This window comes from Ctenopharyngodon idella, chromosome 3, assembly GCF_019924925.1.
Source record: "Ctenopharyngodon idella isolate HZGC_01 chromosome 3, HZGC01, whole genome shotgun sequence".
NCBI classification, from domain to species: Eukaryota; Metazoa; Chordata; class Actinopteri; order Cypriniformes; family Xenocyprididae; genus Ctenopharyngodon; species Ctenopharyngodon idella.
Genome location: NC_067222.1, coordinates 24,828,319 through 24,852,100, shown reverse-complemented (window position 1 = coordinate 24,852,100; position 23,782 = coordinate 24,828,319). Strand labels below are relative to the sequence as shown.

The 23,782-nt window shown below is 38.1% G+C and overlaps 2 protein-coding genes across 5 annotated transcripts; one reads left to right on the top strand and one right to left on the bottom strand.

Moving 5' to 3' along the window:
* Nucleotides 1–2,650: 2,650 nt before the first annotated feature.
* Nucleotides 2,651–7,835, bottom strand: phb (prohibitin). 2 transcript variants are annotated; one of them, XM_051886857.1, is made up of 7 exons: nt 7,714–7,835; nt 7,112–7,214; nt 6,788–6,949; nt 6,452–6,594; nt 4,482–4,598; nt 4,299–4,394; nt 2,651–3,490 (listed from the first exon to the last, which is right to left on the bottom strand). In XM_051886857.1, exons 2-7 carry the CDS (start codon nt 7,194–7,196, stop codon nt 3,278–3,280), a joined length of 816 nt encoding a protein of 271 aa, XP_051742817.1. In that variant the 5' UTR covers nt 7,197–7,214; nt 7,714–7,835; the 3' UTR covers nt 2,651–3,277. The 2 variants fall into 2 exon arrangements, with proteins under 2 accessions (XP_051742817.1, XP_051742818.1); XM_051886858.1 differs by lacking the exon at nt 7,714–7,835 and adding an exon at nt 7,357–7,379.
* A 1,168-nt stretch (nt 7,836–9,003) lies between these two features.
* Nucleotides 9,004–22,875, top strand: mvp (major vault protein). 3 transcript variants are annotated; one of them, XM_051886856.1, is made up of 17 exons: nt 9,004–9,251; nt 10,573–10,717; nt 12,566–12,761; nt 13,043–13,166; nt 14,229–14,360; nt 14,465–14,559; nt 14,792–15,028; nt 15,131–15,256; nt 16,149–16,343; nt 18,075–18,310; nt 18,544–18,741; nt 18,868–19,012; nt 21,120–21,331; nt 21,570–21,686; nt 21,777–21,903; nt 21,988–22,176; nt 22,360–22,875. In XM_051886856.1, exons 2-17 carry the CDS (start codon nt 10,581–10,583, stop codon nt 22,483–22,485), a joined length of 2,592 nt encoding a protein of 863 aa, XP_051742816.1. In that variant the 5' UTR covers nt 9,004–9,251; nt 10,573–10,580; the 3' UTR covers nt 22,486–22,875. The 3 variants fall into 3 exon arrangements, with proteins under 3 accessions (XP_051742816.1, XP_051742815.1, XP_051742814.1); XM_051886855.1 differs by having other exon boundaries at nt 16,146–16,343; XM_051886854.1 differs by lacking the exon at nt 9,004–9,251 and having other exon boundaries at nt 10,563–10,717; nt 16,146–16,343.
* Nucleotides 22,876–23,782: the final 907 nt, after the last annotated feature.

Sequence of the window (23,782 nt, the reverse complement as noted above, 5' to 3'; positions counted from 1 at the left end):
AAGCAATAAAGAAATTACAGTATTTTATACCTCACGAGGAATTCATTATTACTTTCATTTCTGCAGTTAAAGCACTGATTTGTAGAGTGGGAGAAGTTGTCAAATTTTTTTACTAGGTCAGATAAAAAAAGAATACCCTGATTAGAGTAACTAGAGTATCATTTTATCAATCATATACTGTAACTCCAATACATATTTATATCTTCATTGTAAAGTGTGAAAAGTCTGCTGCCATCTTGTTACTCCTAACTAGGTTAGGGTACCTCTTCAGCACTCTTAGGCCTGGTTTCACAGACAGGGCTTAGATTAAGCCAGTAAACGTTCCTTAGAAAAAATAAACAAAACAAAAAAACATCCCTAGTGTGCATCTTGAGACAAAACAATGGGACTGACACTGACAATGGCAAACTGCTTTCAGTTAAAACAGCTCAAACATGCATTTTAGTTGTGGACTAGGCTTAAGCCTTGTCTGTGAAACCGGGGATTAAATAATTTAGGAGCTGAGACCTAGTTTTAACACATAGGAACCTCTATGAATCACATTCCTTGTAATAAGACTATAATTACGTAATTCGTAGTATTTTGACACACTTAAGACTACATTATTACTTTGAGCAGCTTTACACATATGTCCCCAGGTTCCCTTTTGTTTCTTTTCCTCAGAATTGTGATTATTAATTTGTCTTTTATTTCTATATGCTCCACACTCTTACCACTGGATAGCACCATTGGGTTGAGTTCTGAGGGTTTGAGGTGGGAGCAAGGCCGTAGATTTGGTTTGAACATTGGGGGGGTTAAACGTTGGTATGCTGCCTGTTATTTGTTTTGGGTTTTTTTTTTTTTTTTTATTAAAATAATAATAATAATCTGTTCTATGTGTAGTGTTTTTGGATAATTAATTTCTTCTTTTCTATCTATCTATCTATCTACAAGCATTTATGATCAATAGATAGTTTGATTAAAATGAACACATGCTTTAACTGATTACAAATTCAACATATCAAATATGAAAGGGAACATTTATTTTGAGCTTATACACCTCATAACTTTATGAACTTTATTTCTGTATAATCATTCATCAAATTCTAACATAACTGAGAGATTCTAGAAATAAATAAATTATGTTAAATATTGAAACCGCTTTTTTTATTGAGTGAGCCACTTAATTCGTTCATTCAGTCAATTCGTTCACAAGTCAGATTAATTTAGATAGAAAACAAACACCGATGGGAATAATTTTGTCATTGATAATTACAGACACTATTGAAAAATGAACTAACATAACAGACGGCTGTTTTGGTAACTTGTTATACTGATAGTTATGGCTAAATAAATTGCAATGGATTAGCTAGCTAAAATATATGTGGAGTGTACTTAGCTATTACAGAATATTCTCATACCTCCTTCTCAGTACATGTTTTATTCTTTTTAACGTCCTTTTTTACCAGCAATTTAATATAGTCTGCCGCTTCTCTTCATTTTTTGGTGCTACCCATGCTCTCCCGTTCAAACAGCACGTTGTGTGGGTGAAAGTGCGACACATTGGTTGGGCGTTACCAATCGGTTCAATGGAGGGGGAGTTTTTTTTTTTTTTTTTGTCTGATTTATTATGACAAACTCATATTTGATTAGGAACAAAATTATTGTTACAAAATAAATGAATTGTACATATTTTTCATTTGATCTGTGATTTTCATGTTGAAATATTGGGGGGTTGTAACTGATGGATGTGAATATTGGGGCGAGGGGGTACCTCCCCCCACAAACTACGCCCCTGGGTGGGAGAGATGTCTTCTGTCTTGTAGTGATGTGCGATTTCGAAACACTGCTTCATGAAGCTTCGAAGCTTTACGAATCTTTTATTTCGAATCAGTGATTCGGAGCAAACTACCAAAGTCACGTGATTTCAGTAAACGATGCTTCGTTACGTCATAGCTGTTTCGAAATTTCAATGATTCACTGCTGGGGGCGATCTCTGTGAACCCATGAATCATGCGAATTCACTGAGATCGCCCCCCAGCGGCGAATCATTGAACAAGTGTCTGTCTAATATTAAAAGTGTCTATTACCTGATCTCTGAGTTTTACACATTTGTAGACGTTTTAATTAAGTATTTGTATAATTAAAAGGAATAATAGTAGTTAATAGTCTCTGTTTAGCTGACCCATCCATAGAATAAACAAAACAAGCCCTGAAAATTGATAAAAGCATACATATTATACACTTAATATTTAATGGTATTAGATGATTAGTTCATTGCATTTGATAGAGTATACTTTCAATAACACATTTAGAATGGATTTGTAAAAGCTCTTTTTATGCAAGTTTTTGTTGCATTTACACGGTCCTGACCAGCAGGGGTCCCCAGCGTGTGGTGTTTCGAACGCTTCGAAACAATGAATCATTTTGCGAAGCAACTGGTTCAATTGATTCGAAGCTTTTCTCCCATCACTACTGTCTTGTAGGCAGTTTAATGTTTTCTATTTCCCATTTTTTTGTATCAAGTCATTTTGACTTCCTGTGTGTCTATTAAATAAAAATAATTGATCTCTCATTATAGTTTCTCATTTCCAGATAAGAACATTAACAAGAACAATTACATAAGACAAAAATACTGAGTTTCATTTGAACCGAGGCACATTCAACTGTATTTTGGTTTAATATAAATGAATCATTGTTTATTGATTATTTTATCAATTTGCCACTTGTGGAATACAAGGGCATTCCTTCTGCCACATACATACAATAACAAAACATATTCAAACCAAAAAAACAACACAGTCGGTCCTGCAGGAGCAGAGAGAGATTAATGTCAATCATCCAAGCAGCATGACACACATTGACAGTGCAATCTGTGTGTCTTACTGCTCATGAATGTACAATTTAATTTAGCTTTGCATGGTATTTAGATCAAATTCTGCTGATGGAGAATTTAACTGAAAGGCTTATGGGTTTCAAATTAAACTCGCATTAAGCAGAGAAAACATTTCAAATGCAAATACATATGCACCGGCAGCACATTTGCATACACACAGACTCTTCCCCTTGACTCTTTCCAATTACTGTAACCACCTTGCGGCAGTCCATACTTTCAGGAATAGAGCAAGAAAACTCTTGGACTAAAGAAAGAGAAAAACACTTGTTTTTGCCTCTATAAATTTGCCTATAGGCTGATCAGATAGTTGCATGGGTTCTACAGACATCATCTTTTCCAAAAGTAGCCAAAATTAGAACAAAAAAAAGTGAAGTGAGTGTGTGTGTCTCTCTAGTTTCCCTGTCACTGTGGTAACTGAAGGAGCGTTCCCTGTCCAGACGGGAGGTAGGTAACATTGCGAGAGCGACTGAGCTGGAAGGCAATGTCCTCGGCTGCTTCCAGCTTTCTCAGCTCCACCAGGCCGTCACCAGCTACTGCCAGAGAATCAGCGATCAATAGCGCAGCCTGGGAGTCTCCTTCCGCTGATATAATGGCTGCCTGCTTCTGCTGTTCTGCCTGAGAGACAATTACATAGACAATATTATATCACCTGTTGCTTATGGGACAAATAAAAATGTATTTTTCAATTTTATATGAAAAAAATTGTATTTTTAATAATTCATTTCACCTTATAATAAATAAATAAATAGATAAAATAAAAAATATACACTAAGTTTGGAGTCTGTAAGATTTTTTTTTTTTAAGAAACGAGTATGGTTATTCAACAAGGATGCATTAAACTGATCAAAAGTGACATTTATAATGTAAAAGATTTGTTAAATATATGCTCTTTTTGAACTTTTTATTCAAAGAATTCTGAAAATAATAATAATAATGTTTCTTGAGCACCAAATCATCACATTAGAATGATTTCTGAAGGATCATGTGTCGTACTTGCTGACTGTTTTTACTGTATTTTTGATCAAATAAATGCAGTCTTCGTGAGGATAAGAGACCATTAAATCTTACCAACCCCAAACTATTGAACGGTAGTGTAGATTTAAAATGAGAAAAAAATACAATGGAATTATTTTGCTATTATCTAATGCAAGGAATATTCCATATATGTTGTCACATTGTTCTGAGGGGGAAAAAACTGTAAATTTTGCACTAAGCAAGATGCACATTTTATTTAGCAGGTGATTTTGGTGTTGATCGTGCGCATCACTTAAAACAGTGAGTCATTTATATAAATACCTAATAGTTTTGGTTTCGAACTGCGGAGCAACTCCGTTACAATTACTAATGAAAGACAATTTTACTCTCATTGGGCAAATGTTAATTTCGGACCATGCACTGCACCATTCTATTTTGAGGCTCTTACCTTTTCTACAACAAACCTGGCCCTCTCAGCCTCCTGCTGTGCAACCTGCTTCATCTCAACAGCCTCAGTGAACTCCTTGCCAAACGTCAGATGTGTCTGAGGGGAGAGACACATAAGGGTTAGACACTGAAGGGGAGAGAAACTGAAATGTGAACAGAGGGGGAAAAAAAAAGAGGTCTTTACCAGAGAGACGTCATCTAGAATGAGACCGAAGGTGGATGCTCTTTCGGTCAGATCTTCACTGACCTGCCTGGACACCAGCTCTCTCTGAGTGATGAGCTCACCGGCATCAAAACGGGCCTGTGGAAACATACATACACATTAAATTGGCATTTATTCTATGCCAGGTTTTAGTTTTATCTTTTGTTCTGTAGATGTTACCAACATCCAGCCCTATACACATTACCATCCAAAAGTTTGGGGTTGTTAAAATATTTTAAAGGGTTAGTTCACCCTAAAATGAAAATTCTGTCATTAATTACTCACCCTCATGTCGTTCCAAACCTGTAAGACCTCTTTCATCTTCGGAAGGCAAATGATCTTTTTGATGAAATCTGAGAGACGTCTGTCCCTCCATTGACTAGGCATAAGCAGAAGCTCAACCGAACATGAATGACGCACAAGAACAAACCTCTTCCGGAAGCGTAACCAATGAGGTTCATTCTCGTGTGTTACACAGCACATTTGAGCTTCCAGAAGAGGTTTGTTCTTGTGCGTCATTCATGTTCAGTTGAGCTTCGGCTTATGTTCGCTGATCAATGTTTATATGCAAGTAAAAGCCTAAACTAAATCTGTTCATCATAAAAAGCGATCGAGTCTCTTCAGAAAATTTGGACTAAACTGCTCAATTCATATGGATTAGTTTTACAATCTCTTTATGAACTGACACTATGAGTGTCAGTTGAAAAGGCAGTCAATGGAGGAACAGAAACCTCTCAGATTTCATCAAAAATATCTTCATTTGTGTTTCGAAGATGAACGAAAGAAAGCCTTACAGGTGTGGAACGACATGAGAGTGAGAAATTAATGACAAATGTCATTTTGGGGTGAACTAACCCTTCAAAAAAGTTTTTGAAAGAAGTATCTTATGCTCACAAAGGCTGCATTTATTTGATCAAAAATACAGTAAAACAGTAATATTGTGAAATATTATTACAATTTTGAAATATATATTTTAAAATATAATTTATTCCTGTCATGCAAAGCTGAATTTTCAGCATCATTACTCCAGTTTTCAGTGTCACATGATCCTTCAGAAATCATTCTAATATGCTGATTTGATGCTCAAACATGAATATATATTATCAAATATAAAACATGCATTATTATTATTATTAGGGCTACATGATTTATCGCATGATACGAAAAATAACATTGAACTTAAACGGAATTATTGCTTAAATGCGATTCTTAGTGTGATTATGAAATCGCAAAGGCTGCGATAATTTTTTTTATGCGCAGCTTGTCAATAAAGTATGGCTACAAATGCTAATCCATCTGAAAGCACTGCGAGTTTGAGTGGCTTATAATGTACATTTGAAAAAGCAACACGCAAGATGTTTGATCTCAAGGATCAACATCTTTCCAGACATGAGAAGCATTTATTAACATCTTGTCCAACAAAAGACAACATTTAATAACATGTTTTTACTCCAAACTCACTTCATAACGACAGTTGAGCGTCCTTCTGTGAGATGATGTGGCTTTTTACACAGAATAAGGCAGTCGTGTGTTTATTAGTCATGTTTAATCAAAGCATTTCAATCTTCTGTTTATTCTGCTACAGCGATATGACACCTGTTATCTTCTTCTGCGGCAGGGCATATTTGGAGTTTCTGCGCAAGAGCGCCCTCTGGCTTTCAGATGGAGAAGCATTTACTACTGATCACAGAGCCGTACAGCTCTGACAAGCTGCGCATAAAATAATTGCAGCCTTTGCCAAATCGTGTGCGGTTTAATCGTGATAAATCGTGCAGCCCTAATTATTATCAATGTTGAAAACAGTTGTGCTGCTTAACATTTTTTTGGCTTCTTTTTCAAAAGAAGAGCATTTATTTGAAATGGATTTTTTTTGTAACATTACAAATGTCTTTACTATCACTTTTGATCAATTTAATGCACATTTCTTCATAACGTTATGCCTGATTACTCACCACTACAGCCTTCAGAACCTCAGTGGTGATGGAGGGCAGCACTCTCTCGTCATAGTCTTCTCCAATACTCATGAAAATCCGTGGCAGCTGTGCAGCAACTGGTCGGAACAGGATTCTTAGCGTGATGTTCACATTCTGCAAATCTGAGAGGAACAAAGACAGACAGTTTCCAAAGTTTATTAGTACAGCAGAAAAGCAAGAAACCTCAACATATTGTGATGCAGAGAGAGATAGTATGAGATAAACATTAAAGAATAAACAGAGCAGACATAAAAAATATAGAACAAATGAAGAACAGCAGTCAGACAGAAACTGTAAGAGAATGGCATGATGTACCTTTGCTACCAGTGATGACTGGCACATTACGTGGACGGGACCTGCAGTCAAAGATGATTGGCTTCTGCACCCAGGGTATAAGGAAGTGTGTGCCCTCCCCAACAACATCATCCTGGACACCTTGAAACCTGTTGAAGATGACGGCCCTGTGTCCCGCATCCACTGCAATGAAAAAACCCAGAGTGTTAAACAAAACATCTTCAAATTTAAATTAAAACACTTAGTTTGATATAATAATTGTATAAATAACTCAATACAGGTTCTCTCACTGTGTCATTAGGTACATTACAAAGAACTTAAGTGGTTGAGCACCACTGAACGTACCATTATATAGAGCAGAGTTGACTACACCTCCTCCAATAGCCAAGGCCAATCCCAGCTTTCCAATGGACTCAAAGAGTTTCGCCATGGCAACAATGTGACAGTCCTGATGAGAGAAGCAAATTCATCTTAATCATCGCTTCATGGATCACCACTAATGAATGTAAAGGCCCTCGAATAATCAAAACATTCCGTCCGGTTAGCCGTGACTCTTCAGCAGTGACATGACATGAATGAAACGTGCTAACCTGCTCTCACTTTGAGTGGGTCAGGCATGGTCAGCGAAACGCATTGGCAAAACAACCTTACAATTATAAAACACTCCAAGTAAATTTGTATTCGCTAATACAATAACTTATACGAGAAATATCAACTGGGATTAAAATACTTCCGTTGTAGTGAACTTTAATTAATTAGCCTGCTACGCGCTAATGTTGCAACTGACATGCAATCATGTCCTGCTGCCAACCTTCCCACAAAGATAAAATCATCATGCTCGTTTCCCTTTCAATAGTCACATTATAATTATTAGCGTTTTGTAAATAAAATTAAAACACAAAATCCATATTAAAATATCGCTAATCTCTTACAACGTGACTACTCACCCACTAACGCTGTTAGATCACAGTGACCTCCACCAGAGCCTGCGCAAAAAACACATGAAAAGGTGGCGATTGAGCATGCGCAGAATCTTCAACATAGACTTCTCTGATTGGAGAGAGGGACACGGAAGAGAACGCCCCCGTGAGTAACAACAACTTTTATTGGTGTACATCTGCTCGTTGATTCAGAATGAGGACTTTTTATTTTTTATTTTTTTGACTTTTTTTTTATTTTTTATTAAACAACATACAGGGGATACATGAAATAGATTAGAATGAGGACTTATGATTCAGAGGAACAGCATGTGTATTTATTCTATTTATAGAGATGTCAGTTAAAGGGTGAAGTTACACTAAAAAATGCTGGGTTAAAAACAACCCAAAAAGTTGGGTTGAAAATGGACAAACCCAACAGTTGGGTTAAATGTTTGCCCAACCTGCTGGGCAGTTTTATTTAACTCAACAATTGTTTAAAAAATTACTGTATTGCTGGCTTAAAATGAACCAAAATTATGTTGGAAATTAACCTTTATTTAAGGTTTAAGAACATTTATTAATAAGTTAAATGAATAATAATTAAACAATAGACATTTATTAAATTGCTTATTAATAAATGTTAACCTTTTGATTATTATTGTTGCCTCTAGTAATTATGTGTCTGATTTTTAATTTCCAACCTATTTTGGGTTAATTTTAAGTCAGCCATATAGTAATTTTTAAACAATAGTTTAAATAAAACTGCCCAGCACGTTTTGGGTTGTTTTTAACCCATTATTTTTTAGAGTGTGTGTTTTAGGTGGGATATTATGAAAGCAAAAAGCACTAAACAAGACTAATAACCTTGATTTATTAACCTATCCACAGTATACCCCATTTCCCCATGATATCTGTACTTACAAGTCATTTGCCACTTGGACTTTTGACTAAGTATGCCAAAGACTATAGATCTCTCGTAAGATTTGTCTTGTTTGGATGATTCTAGAGACCTTCATGATTATGTAGATATATGTCAACAAAAAAATATGTATTAGTAACATGAAAATTACATTTCTTTGGGAGTGTTTGCCTTCGCCGTGCTTCCAGGAAGTAGGGGTAGGAAGTTGACAGGAAGAAAGTGAATACCCTTTTTCTGTTCTTGAAATCCTTTATTTGGTTGTTTTCTTGCATGTCTTTGAGACATAAAACATGGATAACATCTAGAAAAATACTTACAAAAGTAAAATGACAACTATACACTGCGGCAACTACAGTTGCCGGTGGGCTAAAATGGGTTAATACTTTTAAATGAAACTATAAAATACCTGCTGAAATGTGCTACATGTAGATACAGCCATAGACATCTAATACGTGTGAATGGATACAGCTACAGTAAGCCACGTGATGCTGTGACTCCTGCTCCGGGAAATCGCAGTACTTTGTGCAAGGAGGACACACCTACCAGCGCGAGATATTATATCCCACTGCGCAGCATTCACACAGTTGTACTAACTGACGGATCCAAACTCGGACTGGCAGTTTTGAGGACATATTCTTCTGAAACTGTAAGTCTTGTTTATTTTGCAATATTTGGAAGACGAATCGCAATAACTTTGAGTATACATTACTTTAGGACAGCTACATTCATCTTACTTGGTTAGTTGTGAATTGTTGCTTAGTTGGAATTAAGATCTAAAGGGTGGAGGACGATGCAAATGTTTTTATGTAAAGTAATGCAGCACGGTCCGCCTTCATAAGCAAAACACTGACCATGCTTGCCTTTTTAATTGCGGAAGACTGTCGTAGTCTATTTGGACTTAAAATGAACATAAAGTAATCTTGATATTTACACGCACAATATCAAAAAGATTAAACATTAGTTTGATTTGTGACGTCGTTAATCACATGCTTTTACTAATCTATCGTGGTACCAGAGCCTCAGACAATTCTTTCAGATGGATACTTCAGTTTTTATCGTCAATAAAACAATATATCGAGGGTTAATGTAATTCTTTGATTTCCGCGTTCATCCTCAGTGTACCTGTTTCACGATTGGTGCATCTTGAACATAGACAGCCCTCCTTCTGATGTCACATGCGGAGAATTTAACTGATTGAATTAGAAGACAAATGTGTTTGTTTTATGGGTTGTTGCTGTGGTGAAATGTGACCTTGTTTGCGAAAATGTACGTACAACATCCAATAAACAAAAAACAAACAAACAAAAAAAGTACCAGGGATTAACTACATGAAATTACCATCCTTTGTTTCTATACTAAATGCAGCCATACTTTATACTCCATAAATCATCTACTTATGATGTTTTAATCGTTTCTAATGTTAATTTGGTCACTTTTGTCACATCACCTGACAGCTGCTGCCCCCCCACCCACTTTTAAAACGGCTGCTATAACACTTTAGTGTAGTGATTGTGTGGGTGTGAGAGAAGTGCCTTGATTGACAGAATTTTCTGTTACAAGCTAAAATCCATAATTTAGACTTGATGAAATCAAGGACTTATCAACATTTTTATCAGTTATAATCCCAGTTTAAAAAGACAACGAGTTAAGTGTTGTCATCTGACCCATAACAGCGTTATCATGAATTCGCCCTAAAGAGATAAGAAGCTGAGGTATGTTCACTCAAGAAAACGATGCTGACCTTTATATTATTGGGTTTTTCATGCACAATACAAACTGTCATAGACAATGAAAAGTTTTTAGATATCAGAGGGCAGATGGAAGCTGTCATAAACATTTAAATCACATTGTGGGAGTAGTATCACTGTATTACACATGACCCTGAATTTTATTTTATTTTATTTTATGTATTCTCTGGTTACTAATCTCTACATAATTCCAAATTAAACTTGAGGGTATGCTTGTAGGAACAAATATGGACGCTAATCAGCTGCTCGGTGCCTCGATCATCAGGATCCCGCCTCACCACTACATCCATGTCTTGGATCAGAATACCAACATTGCACGGGTGGAGATCGGCCCTCTCACCTATATACGCCAAGACAATGAGAGGTAACTGCTGGTTTACTACTGTATTGTGCAATAGGCCTTTGAAATACAGGTTATGGCTGGTTTTAGCTTTTTAGATCTGACCTAAATAGATTTTTAATTTATTTTGTCTATAAAGAAATTGCTGGGGCATTACTGTGGCATTAAATGTAGGGCATTTGCCTATTAGTAAAGTGTCCAATTTCAAACTGTGATGAGGGAGAGAGTTGCTGGGAGACAATGTGTGTAATCAAGCTTGTTTCTATTCCTTCATTGCCCAGTATCCAAACAACAGCTGATATGAACTATTTAGGGGTTCAAGCGCGTAGCTTGAAAATTTTCAGCCCCTAAATTTTCCAAGGTTCAGCATTCTCCCCTAAAAGTGACCGGGTAGACCAAACCGTAAGTCGTAGAGACTTGAAACTTTGAGGGCTGGTAGTACTCATAACGCCTACAACGTCACCAAGGCTCGCCCCGATCGGCCTAATGGGGGCGCTACAGCAGTCAAAAGTATGAAATGGCTCCTGAACCGTTAGGCCTAGGCTCAAGTGTCTTATATCGTTTGGAATCCTTGGCTCAAGGCGGACAAGATGCATGTCGGATTTGCTCATCACCCGAAATCTTCGGGTATTTCGGGTTTTTTGAAAAATCTACTTTTGCAAACTAGTCCTAGGTTTTTGACCCGATCGGAACCAAACCAGTGCATAAATGTTCTCTGGAGAATATCAATAATTATCAAAAAAAAGTTTTGATTCACAGTTGCTAAGTGGCGCCAAAACGTACGATGAGGGCGGAGCCACTTTTACTAAAATGGCTATAACTCAAGAACGAAATGAGATATTTGCACCAAACTTGGTACACATGTGTAGGGGCTCAATCTTTGGTCACGATAAAAAAATCTTGTTGATTGGACACTAGGTGGCACTATAACTTGAAAAAAACATGAAAACAGATGTAACCATGCAACCGCTAGTCCGATCGTCTTGAAATTTGGTATGCTGTGTCTTGGTCCAGCGGGGCATGATAGTCTATGAGGACATTGGCGTATCTCAAAAAACATGGCCGCCATTGGTCAATGAAGTTTGAGCACAAGACAAGGTTAACGGAGGCCGATCAGAAACGTAACTCGGTGGGCATGTTCAACTCATGGCCCTAGAGGTCTGTAAGAATTTTGAAAGAAATTGGCCACTAGTTGCCGCTAACGAGTCTTACGCCCCTCTGTAATCACGTGGCGTTTCACAGATCCACACAATATGCATATCATTTGATAGAGCTCCTCATTCTGAACAACTTTGCCTCAAGAACCAATGCTGTCAATCAAATTGTTCATTAATCATTTGCGAATATGTAAAAACTTTTGCGAACTAGTCCTAGGTTCTTCGCCCAATCGGAACCAAACCAGTGCTGGACAACTCTCTGGACTCTCTAGATCAATAATTATCAAAAAAAAAAATTGAACTTTACCCTTTTTTTTAAAATGAAATTTATTCCTGTGATGCAAAGCTGTATTTTCAGCATCATTACTCCAGTCTCCAGTGTCACATGATACTTCAGAAATCATTCTGATATGCCGATTTGATGAAACATTTATTTTTATTATCAATGTTAAAAACAGGTGTTCTGCTTAATATTTTTGTGGAAAACGTGATAGATTTCATCAGGATTCTTTGATGAATAGAAAGCATTCACAACATTTATTTGAAATAGAAATCTACTGCAACATTATAAATGTCTTTACTATCACTTTTACAGTATTTATTTCTTTAAAAAAAAAACTTACTGAGCCCAGACTTTTGAATGTGTTGTATGTATGCTGGCATTATTGTGCTTTCTCTCCCGTATCACTGTACTCATCCTCCCATTTTCTACCAGGGTTCTGTTTGCCCCTGTCCGCATGATCATGGTGCCGCCCAGGCACTATTGTGTTGTGCTCAACCCTGTCGCTCGTGATGATGAAGGCCGAGTTCAGTTTGATGCATCAGGTCAAGCTAAGCTCAGACATGCTGACCTGGAGATCCGCCTGACCCAGGATCCATTCCCTCTCTACCCTGGTGAAGAGGTTCAAAAGGTATGATGTTATGTTATGTTATGTTTGGGAAACATGTTGCTTTGCAGCTTGTGGCTTGTAGTTTCAACAGGTTGTGGTTTGGTTTCTGTCATGAGTCTCAAATCTGTGTACCAAACCTACAAATTTCCCATTAAGTAGGTCAAAACAAGATCCATTTTGCAGCAGTTAATGCCATGTTCTCTCTTTAATATTTCTTAGAATTATTTTATATCATATAATTATTACTTACATATTCTTCTTATCATTATTAAATACTGGGTCTCTCTCTTTAACCCTTGCAGGATGTGACACCACTTCAGATTGTGTACCCGGACACAGCCCTGCGTCTGCAGGCCCTGCTGGACTTTGAAGAGGAGGGAGGAGAGAAGAGAGTAGCAGGAGACGAGTGGCTGTTTGAGGGACCAGGTACCACTGCAGCACAGCTAACATTAGCTTTAGCCAGTAGTGTCCTGTTCAAAGCAGATATCAGATGAAAATAATGAAGTTATACATTTATCAGGGGGAAATGACAGGCAGGAACATTGTTCCTCATAGGGCAATGTTACAGTATATAGAAGAATGTTCTTTGTTGTTTTGTTTCCCAAACATGGTAAGTGAAGACCAAATACCTTTCAAGAGGGGTTTTCCCTCATTCAGTTTTGCGTTGCTTAGTATTATTATGTTTAAATGAAAATGTGAGTTTCAAAGGGTTAGTTCACCCAAAAAAATGAAAATTCTGTCATTATTACTCACCCTCATGTCATTCCACACCCTTAAGACCTTCGTTCATCTTCAGAACACAAATTAAGATATTTTTTAAAATCCGATGGCTCAGTGAGGCCTCAATTGACAGCAAGATAATTAACACATTCAGATGCCCAGAAAGCTACTAAAAACATATTTAAAACAGTTCATGTGACTACAGTGGTTCAACCTTAATGTTATGAAGAAACAAGAATACTTTTTGTGCACCAAAAAAAACAAAATAACGACTTTATTCAACAATATCTAGTGATGGGCGATTTCAAAACACTGCTTCATGAAGCTTCGAAGCTTTATGAATCTTTTGTTTCGAACCAGTGGTTTGGAGCGCCAGAGTCACGTGATTTCAGTAAACGAGGCTTTGTTACATCATAAGTGTTTCGAAATTTTAATAGTTCACGTGACTTTGGTAGTTTGATACATGCTCCGAACCACTGATTCAAAACAAAAGATTCGTAAAGCTTCAAAGCTTCATGAAGCAGTTTTTTTTTGTACTTCTAATCTTAAACCACAAAATGAGTAATTTTCTATCACAGTAATGATACAAATCACAATAAAGCTGCTTGGAAACAAAGTGTATTGTAAAAAAAACGCTATACAAATAAGCCCAAATTGACTTGACTTAAATTCACTTGAACTGACTTGATTTCATGTTGACTTTGTAGTAGACATAATATGATGTAAGATGTCTAACCTGCTGAGCTTCTTTTTTTTTCCTTTTTGCAGGGACGTACATTCCCAGGAAGGAGGTGGCAGTACTAGAAGTCATAAAGGCCACGGTGATCAGAGAGAATCAGGCCATTCGCCTCCGAGCACGCAAAGAGGGCCTGGACCGCAGTGGAGTCCAAAGAGTGACTGGTGCGTGAGACACACTTACAGACAGCCATACATAAAGGGGATAGTTCACCCAAAAAATTTTGCATGCATATTTGAAAACAAATGGCTGAACTTGTGTGTCCCAGGTGAGGAATGGCAAGTCAGTAAGGTGGGAGCTTATCTGCCTGGAGCTCACGAAGAGGTTGTGGATATTGTCAATGCTTTCATCCTCACGGACAAGGTACACTCTTCTGTCCCCTTCTATATTATCACCACATGTTTTTCCTCTCTTGTTTCTCCATTCACACTTAAGTCAACAGGTAATGAGGGATTGGGGGGTTAATCGGTCCAACAGTAAGGTTAACGTATAGCATATAGTAATTAAGGACGAAAGCACTTCACTAATGAAGCCACAGCTTCAGAGCACACTTTTGTAATTATCAACGCCTGCTTGTCATTTCCTCCTTCATTAGAAAGCTTTGCATGTGCGAGCTCTCCGGCCGTTCCGTGACGCTGGGGGCCGAGAACGCCGCACTGGAGAAGAGTGGCTGGTGACTGTGGCAGACAGAGAAGCTCACATACCCTCTGTTGCAGAGGAGGTTGTCGGGGTGGTTGATGTGACGACTCTGAACAGCAGGCAGTACTGTGTGATTCTGGACCCTGTGGGGGCTGATGGAAAACCTCAGCTTGGACAGAAGAGAGTGGTGAAGGTGAATGAACCATTCTTCGGCTTGCAACACAGGACAATTACAATATTTAATGTCGACATGCACTGACTCTTTCTTCCTTTTCTTTCTCTCCTCGTTTCACAGGGTGAGCGTTCCTTCTTCCTCAGGCCAGGAGAGCATTTGGAGAACGGCATTCAGGATGTGTACGTGCTGTCTGAGGAGGAGGGGCTCGTGCTGCGTGCTGTCGAGGCCTTCATTGACACTGAGGGGGTACAGGACATCTTTAATCATCTATAATTAGTTACTAAAATTACCCATTTAGTAAATAATTAACTAGAAATTCAGAATATGAACAGCTGTTAGGGTAGTAGGGTAGTGTGCAGGTTGAAGTCATATAGTGTAACAGGTGTTCTGAACACCTGTGAGAGGAAAGACAAGAGAGCTCTGATTCATTCAAATAGTATTTAAACAAGCAGAGAAACAGAACGAGTATAGGGTGAAAATGAAGGGTGGAGACCAGATTTCGGAACAAAAGAAAACAAACAGAGAGTGGGTGTATTGTGTTTGCCTAGTGTACACAGATATTACCTATTTCGTAAGGTGCTGCCATTGCACCTTGTTCCCAATGATTAATGTCCCTTTTAGCGTTCACGAAATGTTTGTCTTCATGTTTACTTGATAAGAAGGCACCTACCAGACAAGAGAGTGCTTTTTCACCCACTCTTTCCTCAGTTTGCGAACTGGGTTTGTGATCATAGCGCTTTTGAAACAGGAAGAACTTGATTCTGTCTCACTGAATATACTGTGTGAATGCGAGTCCTCATTCAACATTTAACATCATTTAACATAAACATTTAAAGCTCTTTGATGATAGACAGAGGGGGAAATCACTTCCTTCAATAATTCATTCCCTTCTTACCCCTCCCTGTTATAAATACTTTAATTCCCATCCAATTTTCTTTTGGTAAATATGATTTCAATCTTTTGCATTCCCTTCATTTTTTCTTATCATTCACCCTTGCTTATGCAAACACACATACAGTCTGAACATATGCCACTTGTGCTGCAGAGTCCGTCCCCACCCTACACTAATGTTTGCCATTGTTACTCCTCCCTCCTTCTTTCTTTCACCCCAACTCTCCACCCCTCACAATTTCAGCAGGACGAGGTAGAAGAAGAAGAAGGGGAAAAGCGCACCAAAAAGAGGGGAACACAGCGTCGCCCAGGTGACCGTTGGATGCTGCGTGGGCCAATCGAATATGTGCCGCCTTCCACCGTAGAGGTGATGATTAGACGAGACGCTATCCCCCTGGATGAGAATGAGGGAATCTATGTCCGGGATATCAAATCTGGAAAGGCAAGATATAAATAATCAAATTTTATTTTCTTTGTTTTTCAGAATCTCATTTGAATTTTTAAGAATAGTCATAAAGGATATTATGAATCTTATTGCATAATCTTATACCTTAACAGTGACAAAAATGTCAAATGTGATTTGTTTTAATGTGTCATTAAATCTTTCATCTAATGACATTTTATTTGATTTAAAAGCTACAGCGGAGGGGAAGATCTTTTGTGAATATTGACTTTAATTTCATACTGTTCCTTAGACAAAGCTGTCATATGGCTTCAGAATATTATAAATTTATTCATATAATAAATATTATTATTTATTAAATGAATACATTAAAGGTGCCATAGAATGGAAAATTATATTTAACTTGGCATAGTTGAATAACAAGAGTTCTGTACATGGAAACCACATACCGCGAGCCTCAAACACCATTGTTTCCTCCTTCATATGTAAATCTCGTGCGTGAAAAACACCACGAAAAAAAGAACGAATCCCATCATAACATCGACTGTTACGTAACATTATTATTTACGCCCCCAAAATTTGCATATACCAGCCCATGTTCTAGGCAAGGCAGTATCAAAGGGATAGTTCACCTAAAAATTAAAATTCTGTCATCATTTACTCACCTTCAAGTTGTTCCAAACCTGTATGAATTTCTTTGTTCTGCTGAACACAAAAGAAGATATTTGAAAGAATATTTGTAACCAAGCAGATCTCGCCCCCCATTGACTACCATAGTATTTTTTTTTTTCCTACTATGGTAGTCAATGGGGGGCGAGATCTGCTTGGTTACAAATATTCTTGAGTTAAAAATTTAACTTGAGTTCAGTTAAATTAATTAAAGGGTTAGTTTACCCAAAAATGAAATTCCTGTCATTAATCACTCATACTTATGTCAAGAACACAAATTAAGATCTTTTTGATCAAATCCGATGGCTCAGTGAGGCCTCCAGTGACAGCAAGATAATTCACACTTTTAAATGCCAAAAAGGTACTAAAGACATATTTAAAACAGTTCATGTGACTACAGAGGTTCAACCTTAATGTTATGAATCGAGGAGAATACTTTTTGTGCGCCAGAAAAACAAAATAATTACTTTATTCAACAATATCTAGTGATGAAATTTCGAATCAGGGGTTCAGAGCGTGTATCAAACTGCCAGAGTCACATGAACCATTGAAATTTCAAAACGTTTCGAAACACTTATGACGTAACGAAGCCTGGTTTACTGAAATCATGTGACTTTGGCAGCTTGATACACACTCCGAACCACTGATTTGAAACAAAAGATTCGTAAAGCTTCGAAGCTTCATGAAGCAGTGTTTTGAAATCGCCCATCACTAGATATTGTTGAATAAAGTCATTATTTTGTTTTTTTTGGTGCACAAAAACTATTCTCGTCGCTTCATAAACATTAAGGTTGAACCACTGTAGTCACATGAACTGTTTTAAATATGTCTTTAGTACCTTTCTGGGCATTTGAAAGTGTTAATTATATTGCTGTCAATGGAGGCCTCACTGAGCCATCAGATTTTATCAAAAATATCTTAATTTGTGTTCTGAAGATGAACGAAGGTCTTACTGGTGTAGAACGACATGAGGGTGAGTAATTAATGACAGAATTTTCATTTTTGGGTGAACTAACCCTTTATTATTGACGGAACAAAACAAACACAAGGGTAAACGGTAAAGTGATTTATATCTCAGCTGACTTTATGTCTGGTTTTCAGGTGCGTGCAGTGATTGGTCAGACCTACATGCTAACGCAGGATGAGGAATTGTGGGAGAAAGAGCTTCCAGCCAATGTAGAGACTCTTCTGGGCCAATCCCGTGACCCGCTAGCTGACCGCTCTGAAAGAGGAAGGAACTTTGGGGATGCTGATAGAGATAAAACCAGAGTGGTTTCTTATCGTATCCCACACAATGCGGCCGTGCAGGTGTACGACTACAGAGAGAAGAAGGCCAGGTAATGTAATGTTGTTTGTTTGAGTGACGGTCATATGGTTATGCAGCGTCTTTCCTAAGACATTGTTCACACCTGCAACTTTACTTTCTGTAGAATTCTTCTTATGAGTATTTTCATCTGTTCCAAAATCTGTAGACTTGTTTGTGTTATTTGTGGAGTTAATTGTTACAGTTATAAGTTAAAAACTTAAATTAGAGCTTTGGATTCTCTTTCACTTTCTGTTTCTCTCACAGGGTGGTGTTTGGACCTGAAATGGTGATGCTGGGCCCTGATGAGCAGTTCACGGTTCTCTCCCTTTCTGGAGACAAACCCAAACGTCCTAATGTCATCAAAACCATTTGTCTCTTGCTTGGCCCAGACTTCTGTACTGACATCATCACTATAGAGACGGCAGATCATGCCCGCTTGCAGCTGCAACTCTCTTATAACTGGTATGTTGTGTGCATGTGCTCTAAAGCCTTGTACGAAATGTCTTGAGGAGTAAAAATGAAGTGCAAATAGACTATATCATTAAGCTGAACACAGCAGTGACGTCTCTTTCTTTCTGTCTGTATCAGGCACTTTGACATCAAACAGCCTGCTGATGCAGCCCAGGCTGCAGCTCTGTTCTCAGTGCCAGACTTTGTGGGCGACGCGTGCAAGGCCATCGCTTCCAGAATCAGAGGAGCGGTTGCCTCAGTGCAGTTTGACGACTTCCACAAGGTATATGACATACCTGATACTTTGAAATTATTCTTTCCTATAGGTTTAGAGCTATGGTTTGTGGCCGTGAATATAATTGTGGCAGAGACAATCACATTTAAAACGCTACCGTTCAAAAGTTTGGGGTCAGTAAGGCCCTGTTTCCACCTGGTATTAAGATGCGTTTTGGTCGATCGGATCACAAGTGGACGACACTAAATACAGGTGTAAACGGGGGTCTAAAACGTTTTGAGCTCGTCCAATTTCGACCACTTTCAGAGGTAGTCGAAAATGCATTCGACTGGATTGCTTTCGTAGTGTGGATGCTCATGTGGTTGAATGCGTCTGAACAGCCACAAAAGACCACCTACTGACCTAATGCATAAACATTATGGGAAGTGCGCTATAGCCAGATGAGATTTAAACTTTGTTGGCTGGATAATCCAAAGTTTGGTTAGAGAACGAAAAATGTACCAAGCACAATGCTCTTGCACCATTCCTGATTTCTAACACACACTCAGAGCGTTCGTCCATTAGATTTTCATCCAGCGTTTGTCCATTAGATTCAAAGATCTGAAAAAAACATACATTTACCTGCCCACAGACCCTCCCCTTAAAGAAATCAGGACAGAAGTAGTTGAAAGTGGACAAAAGACACCAGGTGTAAATGGGTATGTCTCCCGTGTCTACTTGTGTTCCAATCGACCAAAACCCGTCTTAATACCAGGTGTAAACAAGGCCTACTGTTTTTTTTTTTAAACCCTTATGTTGTGTCCGGGTCATTCACTTACTGACTTTACTAACCCAGGGTATAACTACTTCCCCCCCCAAAAATGGAGAATTAAAAAAAAAAATTGTGACCCCCCCCCACCTTGTTACATTTGTGGTGCTCCCAGTCAAAAATGACCAGCCTACAAAAATTGCTTATAAATCTCTCGTTGTGCTATATTATCACCAAATATTGGATTCAATCTTTTTGTCAACTTGTTTTCTTTGTACGGAGCCCCGCACATGACATGCAAGAAAAAAAAATTAAATCGTGCGCACGATTTACTAATTTGTTCCCTCAATTTACTAAAACGCGCGCACGATTTACTATTTCCTTCCCTCAATTTATAAACCATGTGCATGATTTATATATCGAGGGAACGAAATAGTAAATCGTGCGCATGATTTAGTAAATCGAGGGAACAAATTAGTAAATCGTGCGCATGATTTAGCCTACTATTTTTTTTTTTTCCTGCATGTCATGTGTGGGGCTCCGTATCTTTCATTTAGCACAGGTTTTGTGTTTCTTTTTGGATCTGATTGATCGAAGTCTCTTTTATCTGAGCTTATGCACTTCAATTTTTGACCAAAAAAGTATGATTTGTGGGTAATTAATTTTGGCATGAATGAATAAAATATAAAAAATATTCTGTAAAATTTATCACACTAGTATGCTGTAATGTTTAACCAGGAAGTTTGTTTTGAAATGCTTTTATCTTTTTTACACTTGTGGTCAACTTTTTGTCAACTTGTTTTCTTTCAATTAGGACAGGTTTTGTATTTCTTTTTGAAACTGACAGAGAACAGTCCCAAAGACATCAATTCAAGAATGAATTGATGATGAGCAGGATGCGATCAGGCTTGGTCGTCTTATTTGTGACCCTGGACCACAAAAACAGTCATAAGGGTCAATTGTTTTGTAATTGAAATTTATTACTGGTATATTCATACATCATCTGAAAGCTGAATAAATAAGCATTGATGTATGGTTTGTTAGGATAGGACAGTATTTGGCTGAGATACAACTATTTGAAAATCTGGAATCTGAGGGTGCAAAAAATACAAAATATTGAGAAAATCACCTTTAAAGTTGTCCAAATGAAATCCTTAGCAATGCATATCCACTCACAAAAATACATTTTTGATATATTTACGGTAGGAAATTTACAAACTATCTTCATGGAACATGATCTTTACTTAATATCCTAATGATTTTTGGCATAAAAGAAAAATCGATAATTTTGGCCCATACAATGTATTGTTGGCTACTGCTACAAATATACCCGTGCGACTTGATTGGTTTTGTGTTATAGGGTCATATTTGTCTTTGTCTTTGATTATATGCATTTACTTCTTACAGAACTCCATCAGGATCATCTGTTCATCAGTCTTTGGTTTTGATGAGAAGCTTGCGGTGCGGTCCAGTCTGCGTTTTAATCAGAATGGCTTAGTTATCAGCAGCGTGGACATTCAGTCTGTGGAGCCGGTGGACCAGCGCACCCGCGACGCCTTGCAAAAGAGCGTGCAACTAGCCATTGAGATCACCACCAATTCACAGGAGGCAACTGCACGGTACAAACCAAACACTTCATCTCTCTCTGTCACTGTCGCTGGGGGGCGATATGACGGAGATAGTGGAAAGGCAGCTTTAACTTGATGGGCTTCTATTTATCTAATTGTCAGTCTCTTTGTTTATTTCAATTTACATAATGCTTTCAATGTTTTGCTTTGAAGACTCAAGCTTCTGTTATTCTTCCAGCTTTCCCTATTTGTCTGTCATGCCCATTTACACTCATTTTCCTTCTATCAGACATGAAGCAGAGCGTCTGGAGCAGGAGGCTCGGGGTCGCCTGGAGAGGCAGAAGATCACAGACCAGGCAGAAGCAGAAAAGGCGAGGAAGGAGCTGCTGGAGCTGGAGGCCCAGAGGTGAGTTCACTGCAAGGCCCAGTGCTATGCTAAAGCTTGTGTGCTCATTTAACATTTTCACGGTCAATAATCAATGTGTGTGCATCCCAGTGCTGCAGTGGAGAGTACAGGAGCAGCGAAGGCCGAGGCACAATCTAAAGCAGAGGCAGCTCGTATACAGGGAGAGGCAGCGGTCGAAGAGGCCAAACTCAAAGCAGAGGCTCAGAAAATCGAGGCGGTATGTCATGCAAAATGCTAGTTCTCATCTTTATCTATTCTTACCCTGTTGGATATTGACTATTTCCTCTCTTCTGTGTGTCAGGACTCTGAGCTGGCCCGTCTGTGTAAGGCACGTGAGCAGGAGCTGAACTACAAGAAGGAGATGGACCGACTGGAGGTGGAGAAGCAGCAGAAGCTGGCAGAGATTGAGAGTCAACGCTTCAAGCAGTTGATGGAGAACCTGGGCACCGATACCCTGAAGGAAATGGCCCGAGCCGGGCCCGAACTACAGGTAAGTGAACTCAAGAACGTTCAGATAGCAAATTAACATCTTTCTATGGAGGCTTTGCATCACAGATGTTTTCATAATCCCATTTTGAATGGATGTGGGTTGTGAACAGATTCTACTGTTTCACTATTTTGTCAGTAGGTTATATAACTATTTATCTCACACCTTTTTTTTTTTTTTATCCAGGTGAAGCTCCTGCAGTCTTTGGGTCTGAAGTCTACTCTTATTACAGATGGCTCCTCTCCTATTAATCTCTTTACTACTGCCAATGGCCTCCTGGGGGCTCTGCAGGGCAAAGACAAAGATGAATAAATAAAAAATAGGGGAGATGGAGGTTAAGAGGCCTTATACCACATATGCATAAATAAGACTGTGATGTTATACTCCATATTGTAGGACTATTAATAGCTAATACATGAAAGTACAGCTTTAGCAGTATCCTGGTTGTCCTGTTTTTCATGTGAACTAATGCTCAAAACAATAATTGTTTTTTTGTTGTTGTTTTTGGCTATGTTTTTTCAAATCTTTACTGTGTTGAAGTGTGCCTAGCGTGCCTTTATACTATTCAGTTAATACCAAAGAACTTTCTGGAAAGTGTTTTTTTTTTTTTTTTACTCTGCTCTGCTTTTTCCAGCAATAAAACACTTTTCAATTGTCTAATAATGCCTTGTCAAATATCAAATAAAATATTTTGCATTTGCATCCGCTGTTTTCCAACTCTTGTTACTAAATACAGAAGGGGTTTTCAACTCTGGCCCTCGAGGTCCACTGCAGAGTTTAGCTCCAACCCTGATCAAACTCAACTGCCTATAACTTTCTAGTAATCCTGAATACCTTGATTAGCTTGTTCAAATGTATTTGATCAGGTTTTGGAGCTAAACTCTGCAGGACAGTAAACCTTGAGGGCCAGAGTTGAGAATCCCTTAAAAGGATAGTTCACCCGAAAATGAAGATTATTCCATGATTTACCCACCCTTAAGCCATCCAAGGTGTATATGACTTATCTTCTTTCAGACAAAAACAATCAGAGATATATTTAAAAATATCCTTAGTCTTCCAAGGTTTATAATGGGAGTGAATGGGGGCCCAAATTCTGAAGACAAAAAAAAAAGCACCCTTCCATAAAAAAATTAATCCATACGACTCCAGTGGGTTAATAAAGGCCTTCTGAAGTGAAGCGATGTGTTTGTGTAAGATAAGTATAAGCTCGTTATTTTACTTTATAAAGTTTTAAATAAGGATACTTGTCTTACACAAACACATCACTTCACTTCAGAAGGCCTTTATTAACCCACTGGAGTTGTATGGATTCATTTTTTTATGGAAGGGTGTTTTTTGTCTTCAGAATTTGGGCTGCCATTCACAACCATTATAAACCTTGGAGGACTAAGAATATTTTTAAATATATCAGATAATTTTAAATATAACTCAGATTGTGTTTGTCTGAAAGAAGATAGTCATATACACCTAGGATGGCTTGAGGGTATGTAAATCATGGAATAATTTTAATTTTTGGGGGAACTATCCTTTAAATATGGGTTGAATGCTTGTGTTTTAGTGTTTGGCCACACGTTGGCGCTGCCATATAAACAGTGTTGGCGGGGATTTT

Bases quoted from the DNA above. Each gene is read 5' to 3' on its own strand.
- mvp (XM_051886854.1), top strand. From the start codon at position 10,563: ATGCTTGTAGGAACAAATATGGACGCTAATCAGCTGCTCGGTGCCTCG. The intron at 15,029-15,130 runs GTGAATGAACCA...CTCGTTTCACAG, and splicing joins GACAGAAGAGAGTGGTGAAG to GGTGAGCGTTCCTTCTTCCT. The intron at 21,687-21,776 runs GTGAGTTCACTG...TGTGCATCCCAG, and splicing joins CTGGAGCTGGAGGCCCAGAG to TGCTGCAGTGGAGAGTACAG.
- phb (XM_051886857.1), bottom strand. From the start codon at position 7,196: ATGGCGAAACTCTTTGAGTCCATTGGAAAGCTGGGATTGGCCTTGGCT. The intron at 6,950-7,111 runs GTACGTTCAGTG...TTTTCATTGCAG, and splicing joins CAACTCTGCTCTATATAATG to TGGATGCGGGACACAGGGCC. The intron at 6,595-6,787 runs GTACATCATGCC...TGTTCCTCTCAG, and splicing joins AGTCATCACTGGTAGCAAAG to ATTTGCAGAATGTGAACATC.